This window comes from Salvelinus sp. IW2-2015, unplaced genomic scaffold, assembly GCF_002910315.2.
Source record: "Salvelinus sp. IW2-2015 unplaced genomic scaffold, ASM291031v2 Un_scaffold2638, whole genome shotgun sequence".
In the NCBI taxonomy this organism is placed as follows: domain Eukaryota; kingdom Metazoa; phylum Chordata; class Actinopteri; order Salmoniformes; family Salmonidae; genus Salvelinus; species Salvelinus sp. IW2-2015.
In genome coordinates, this window is record NW_019943945.1 from 187,990 (window position 1) to 195,418 (window position 7,429).

At 41.9% G+C, this 7,429-nt stretch overlaps 1 protein-coding gene across 1 annotated transcript; it reads left to right on the plus strand.

The window, feature by feature from the left end:
* The first annotated feature begins 263 nt into the window (after positions 1–263).
* Positions 264–7,423, plus strand: colq (collagen-like tail subunit (single strand of homotrimer) of asymmetric acetylcholinesterase). Its single transcript, XM_070440540.1, is given in 13 exon segments — positions 264–269; positions 1,005–1,074; positions 1,554–1,618; positions 1,717–1,743; positions 1,926–2,006; positions 2,289–2,369; positions 4,110–4,155; positions 4,158–4,191; positions 5,320–5,470; positions 5,605–5,724; positions 5,870–5,996; positions 6,271–6,373; positions 6,516–7,423. Coding segments are annotated over 13 exon segments (981 nt in total). The 3' UTR covers positions 6,586–7,423.
* The last annotated feature ends 6 nt before the right edge of the window (positions 7,424–7,429 follow it).

Below are 7,429 nucleotides of genomic sequence, written 5' to 3' on the forward strand. Positions count from 1 at the left end.
TAGCCTTGTCCAACTAGGCCTACTATCCCCTCGTTAATTTAGCTGGCCACATTGATATTGTGGCAGATTGTAACCAAAGCCAGCCATAATTAACCATAAAGGCTTGGCTACAGGTAAAATGTACAGCTCTGATTTTCTCCCATCATGACTTTTGAAGGGTAAATAACAATTGTTTCATTGAAGGGGAGAATTTTAGCTTTCCAGAAATATTATTGTTTTAGGAAAATAGAGCTTCTGATGATGTCAAAGTAAAAATATCCTACATGAAAGTAAGAGAGAGAATAAACATGATTGTTTCTAGTTTAAGGTGTAGTTACAAGTGAAGTGTCCTGTTCACATCAGTTCAAAAGATGGACTGAAGAGACCACCTGGGAGCTTTGTGGGAGAGACGGCAGATCAGCTCAATCAGATCGCACAACTGAAAGATGTCAACTCTGCAATGAGAGGGTTGCATGAAATATTCTGCATTCTTCTGATTGGACAAAACAGATGAAAAGGAGCTTCATGTCAAATTAAATAATCATTAGTCTCATGTGGAATTCTCATCTGGTCACATTTTTGTCAACTAAAATGAAAACTAATTGTTACAGTTATGTTTTTTTCCCAGGGCGTCTCGTTATCATAGCTTTAGTCAGGAAAAATAAGTCGTCAAGTATTTTTTGTCATAGTTATTGTTGCGAAATTTACACTGGTGCTAGAATTGCAAGAAGTTAGCTTTTAAGTGGCAAAAGGCCTCTATGCACAAAGGAAACATGTGTAGAATTACAAGTAATGAGCTTTTCTTCTCTCATGCTAAGAGGGGGCCTTTAAAGATGTTATTCCCGGGGCCCAGACCTGAAGTCATAGTAAAACTGCTTGTATGCTATTTATAGTCCACTCTGAAGTAGGACTTGTGTTCTGATATTATGAGGTGTTCCCTGATGAATTTGCTATCACAAAAGGGGTCCCCACGCAAAAAACAATTTGGGAACCCTGTGCTAAAGAAATGCTGTTGTGGCCATTAGGGTCGGACGGGTCCTCCAGGTCTCACGGGGCGCCAGGGACCAGCCGGGTGGCCAGACCAAATGGGCCCAATGAGTAAGTCCTATTTCATGGTGCCCATATGTCAAATATGATTATTATACCGTACCTAGTATGGTGGGAAAAAATTATAGAACACAAATTTGCAATAATAAGATGGTATGTGTGTTCCTGTACCTACAGGTGTTAGATCTTAATTTGACCAGTTTCGTCGCAGGAGTAAAATAATCTTGCAGCAGGAGGATTTGATAATTTTTTTAAAGTGATCATTTCTAATGAGAAAGAACTGTAGTTTTGATAGGCTACAGCGGTATAGTAGATTAGGGATGAGATCGAGTAGGAGAAAGAGAACTGTGGGTTTTCAGTGAATTTATGTCAATCATGAGGCTCATTTGAATTTCCTACGGTGCAGGAAAATTCTCTGTGACAACAGAGTGATCAAATTAAGATACCACGTCTGTATGATATTATTTGTCAAGGTAGATGAAGACTGTGTTGTCAGAGCCGTGTGTGTGTGTGTGTGTGTGTCTGGCAGGGGGAGAAGGGAGATGGTGGATTGATGGGAATACCTGGAGCAAGAGGACCTCTTGGACCTAAGGTCTGTGACCCTTCATCTTTCACCGAGAAAATTGTCTGATTTCAACCATAATGTTATTCATAATTTCTATACTTCAGACTTCTGATTTTCCTTCCTAGGGTTTACCTGGATACAAAGGAGAAAAGGTGGGTGATTACTTCAAATGTTTTTGACTGCTTTCTTTTATTCTATTACATTACAAACCATATTTTAGTTCCTCTGGGTTGGTTCAACAACATGTGTGTGTTTTCAGTGTATCTGCCTGATCAGGTCTCCTGTTTATGGATGTTTTGTTTACAGTTGTTTTGTCTCCTGTCTGTCTCATCAGGGTTCCCGTGGTGACCGTAGTGAGAGCGGGATGAAGGGAGACAAGGGCACAATGGGCTTCCCTGGAATGCTTGGACAGAAAGTGAGACATACATCTGTAATCTCTTGATCTAGACATTATCTGATGTTTATCAGCTGCTGGGGTTGATGTGGAGGAGCTGGAGGAAGGGGAGAAGGAGGAGGAGGAGCAGGAGGAGGTCATTGTAGGGTGACGTGTAGTGGAGGTTCATTGAACAACAGGATAAAACCAGAATCAACTGGCCCTCCATAATAACTCAAGAACACAATTCTAAATTGGACCACAGTTATTTATATGACGTACCGGCATATGTTGTTGATGGAGTGCTGTGGTTTATGTCCTCAGGGTGAAATGGGTCCAAAGGGAGAACCTGGAATCTCAGGGAATAGAGGACCGACGGGCAGACCAGGGAAGAGGGGCAAACAGGTGAGAGATATATCTTATTATTAAACAGGTGAGAGATATACTTTATTATTAAACAGGTGAGAGAATATACTGGATTAGTAAAACAGGTGGAGAGATAATATTTGGATTAGTGAAACAGGTGAGAGATATACTTTGATTAGTAAACAGGTGAGAAGATATATTTGATTAGTAACAGGTGAGAGATATACTTGATTAGTAAACAGGTAGAGATATACTTATGATAGTAACAGGTGGAGATATACTTGATTAGTAAACAGGTGAGAGATATATTTGATTAGTGAACAGGTGAGAGATATACTTGATTAGTAAAAGGTGAGAGATATACTTGATTAGTAAAACAGGTGAGAGATATACTTGATTAGTAACAGGTGAAAGATATATTTGATTAGTGAACAGGTGAGAAGATATACTTGATTAAGTAAACAGGTGAGAAGATATACTTGATTAGTAAACAGGTGAGAAGATCATATTTTGATTAGTGAACAGGTGAGAGATATATTTGATTAGTAACACAGGTGAGAGATATACTTGATTAGTAAACAGGTGAGAGATATATTTGATTAGTGAACAGGTGAGAGATATACTTGGATTAGTAAACAGGTGAGAGAGATACTGTATTAAACAGGTGAGAGAGATACTGTATTAAACAGGTGAGAGAGATACTGTATTAGGATCTTACTTGGATCTTAATGATATAATATCATATGCTGTTAGAAGCTGTGATTAAACAGGTGGGAGAGATGCTGTATTAAACAGGTGAGAGATGCTGTATTAAACAGGTGAGAGATATATTTGATTAGTAAACAGGTGAGAGAGATACTGTATTAAACAGGTGAGAGAGATGCTGTATTAAACAGGTGAGAGAGATGCTGTATTAAACAGGTGAGAGATATGCTGTATTAAAACAGGTGAGAGATATACTTGATTAGTAAACAGGTGAGAGAGATGCTGTATTAAACAGGTGAGAGATATACTTGATTATTAAACAGGTGAGCGAGGTACTGTATTAAACAGTGTGAGATACGCTGTATTAAACAGGGTAGAGATGCTGTATTAAACAGGTGAGAGAGATGCTGTATTAAACAGGTGAGAGAGATGCTGTATTAAACAGGTGAGAGAGATGCTGTATTAAACAGGTGAGAGAGATGCTGTATTAAACAGGTGAGAGAGATGCTGTATTAAACAGGTGAGAGAGATACTGTATTAGGATCTTACTTGGATCTTAATGATATATAATATCATATGCTGTTAGAAGCTGTATTAAACAGGTGAGAGAGATGCTGTATTAAACAGGTGAGAGAGATGCTGTATTAAAACAGGTGAGAGAGATGCTGTATTAAACAGGTGAGAGAGATACTGTATTAGGATCTTACTTGGATCTTAATGATATAATATCATATGCTGTTAGAAGCTGTGAAATTAAAAGTTATTCCGATCTTTTTTTTAACCTTTATTTAACTAGGCAAGTCAGTTAAGAACAAATTCTTATTTTCAATGACGGCCTAGAAACAGTGGGTTAACTGCCTTGTTCAGGGGCAGAACGACAGACTTTTACCTTGTCAGCTCGGGGATTTGATCTAGCAACCTTTCGATTACTAGTCCAACGCTCTAACCACTATGCTACTTGCCGCCCTCTTTCAAATCACTATGATGTGGTGACATGTTTTGACCACTGAAGGTTACCATATGTTTGTCTGTTGATGTTTTTACATGTGGTGTTTATCTGTTCTGATTAATCAGGGAGGGAAGGGCGACAATGGGATTATCGGCCCTCTAGGTCCAGCAGGTTCTCAGGGGCCCCAGGCCACCCTGGTCCCCCAGGTCTCCCAGCTCAGGTAAGGACTCCACCTCCATCGGCTCTCCCATCTGAGCTTCGCTTCTTTAGAGACCGCTGTAGGGCTAGGGAGTGTGGCTGGGATAACATGCTAATCTGTTGCCAGTCTGTGTATATGCAGGCTGAGTGTGTAGCTGGATGAATTCAGGGAAGAACATCGAGTCAGATTTAGAGTTTATGGGTTGTTCTTTGTTGGAGGCTCTGCCCATTTTCTGGACTCTGAAGGCTAGTTTCTCAGACCTAGATTATTAAACCTTGTCCTGTAATTAAAAGAAAGGCCCAATGGAGAATCTCACTGGAAAGTACATTTTGAGGTTTAATATGGGGTCCTGTCAGTGTGAGAAGCTTCAGGATGGGTGTGAGAAGCTTCAGGTATGGGTCTGAGAAGCTTCAGGGATGGGTGTGAGAAGCTCCAGGGATGTGTGAGAAGCTCCAGGGATGGTGTGAGAAGCTTCAGGGATGGGTCTGAGAAGCTTCAGGGATGGGTCTGAGAAGCTTCAGGGATGGGTGTGAGAAGCTTCAGGGATGGGTGTGAGAAGCTTCAGGTATGGGTCTGAGAAGCTTCAGGGATGGGTCTGAGAAGCTTCAGGGATGGTGTGAGAAGCTTTCAGGCAGGCAGCCTCCCGTGTCAGCATCAGTGAAAGGAAGCAGACATTAAAACACAGCAGGAGGTAACACCAGAGAGCTTATTTAGGTTCAGAGGAACCTGATCACCCCCCCCCCCCCCCTGAGGTGAAACAGATACCATGAGGCGGGTGGCGGGGGTGACTGGGATGGGACGGATGCTAAAGCCATGACATCATGTCCTTAAAACGAATTCATAGTGGGCAAGAAGCTCCTTACATATTTACAAACATTATTCACCATGTAGTTAAACTGTTACAGCCAGTGTCTTGTTCAGGTGTCTGAGCAAATGAAGTTGATTGCTTTACCAACTTGATAGATAGACGAGGGGGCCAGGATAGTGCAATTCAATTGAGGTATTTATAACATATAGTCCCTGTGACCTCGCTCATGGCTGTCTCTGAATGTGGTTCTCTGTGATATAGAGATGGTGTCATGTGTACATMACTTTTTGTACATATGCCTGCATTGATAATATATGATCTAAATGTTTATTTCTTGTTCAGGAMTCTACGTGGTTGGAACGAAAGGTGAGAGGGGGCTACCAGGTCTTCCTGGACCTTGCAGCTGTAACTCCATTAGTGTCAAGAGTCCACAGTTTGATGAACATAGTTCCAGGAGCGACTACGCCAAAGTGCCAGCGGTGAGCACGCAACACAAGTAACACATGATCAACATTTACTGCCAATCAGAAACTTGCCTCAGCTAAGGCACTTAATAGGCCGAATTAGTCTTTGTGTCTCACCCAGAATGTGTCTTTTGTTGTTTCTCGTACAGATATTTGTGGTAAACAATCAAGAAGAACTAGATCGTCTTCATACGGACAATGCCCTAGCCTTCCGGAAAGACCAGAGATCGCTTTACTTCAAAGACACCAACGGATGGCTGCCCATTCAGGTACCTCACTTGATACACTATCTTCTAGACGGGATATGTCTAAGTGCTTACAGTATTGCCTGGCAAGGTTCATCTTTAAGTTACAGTTTTATTTCATTTTCTTAGTTTTAGTTTCTAATCTCTGTAAAAGACTTCTTTCTTCCAGCTGACGCCTTTCCAGTCTACGGAGAATGCTCCGGAACAGGAGGGTTACTGTGGCGACGGGATCGTTCAGATTCCCAACGGGGAGGAATGTGACGACGGGAATAGGATTGTCACCGACGGCTGCGTCAGTAAGTCACGTTATCAGAGTGGATGAACCAGATTCGTGATTTGGTTCTGCTGATGGTTCCGTTTGTTGAATCCTGGTGTTGTCGGTTGGATTACCGCATGGGAAGTTGATTTGTATAAATGAACTTGTTAAATGATAATGCTATTGATGACATACAGAAGCACCGGTCTGGTTTGGATGGCTATTGATCTCTATCTGTCTCTCTGTGTCTGTCTCTCTACGTGTGTCTCTGTTTTTCTCTCCCTTTGTTTCTCTCTCCATCTCTTCCTCCTCAGAGTGTAAACATGCTTACTGTGGAGATGGTTATCGCTATGACGGTGCCGAGGAATGTGATGGAAAGGACTTTGGCTATCAGACATGCAACTCATATCTCCCAGGGTTAGTAGTCTGACTGGCTTGATCCATTCTTGTCTGCTTTCCATATCTTACTGTATGTAACTTTGTGTTCCCTATGAAGCAGTAACTGTCTGCTTTTGTCATGATTAGTTGACAGAGGGTTCTAATTCTCCTTGATTCCCAGGTCTTATGGTCGTCTCAGATGCACTCCGTACTGTGTCATTGACTCTACAAACTGCAAGTATTTTACATGAGGAGGAACCTGGACACAGCAGTGGGATGCTTCTTGTCTTGTTTGCTTTGGTACTGAACAGGATGACGGTAATGCAAAACAAAGATCAACAACAACACTGCAAACAAGAGACTCAAAAAGGAAGTGTTGACAAACTGGACTAAACCTGACAAAATAACTAAAACTACACACACTAACTCTGTTGTATCGCTGCTGAAGCCATGTCGCTCCCGAGGAGGGGGGCCGGGGCCAGTAAAACGCCCCCTCATCCATTCGCACTGGACAATTTCACTTTGTCTTAAATAAAACTCAAYCCAAGACTGAAGAGGTTCTGCCCACCTGATAGGACCAGCCGCTGAATGAGAGGCGGTCAAATGAGAGACAGCCAATGGGAAAGCWCTGAGAAAGTGAGGGACTCGTGGGTGGAGCCGGAAGCCATATTTACCTCGACGTAGCACTGTTAAAGAAAAGAGAACCAGGTCTGAACAATCAGAAGCAGGGTGCTGTGTATTTTACTGCAACGTCAATGACGTCATGTACTGTAGCAGTTGCATGAGGCTGAAATTGCTGTGTGACCATGGCCACAGATGTCACTACCTGGGCATTTAACCAATCACAATACTTACTATCGTTGTCATGAGCTTCGTACTGTGTATATATAGTAGGTATACGTCTCCAATTGTACGTAGGGAGTATATTGTATGTCATAATTTTACTAATCAGGACAGRAGGGGCATGTTATAATAATACAGTATTCAGGAGGATTCTGAGAGCCTTGGTCAGTCTGTACTGAAGAGGCAGATCTTAAGCCTTGGTCAGTCTGTACTGAAGAGGCAGATCTTAAGCCTTGGTCAGTCTGTACTGAA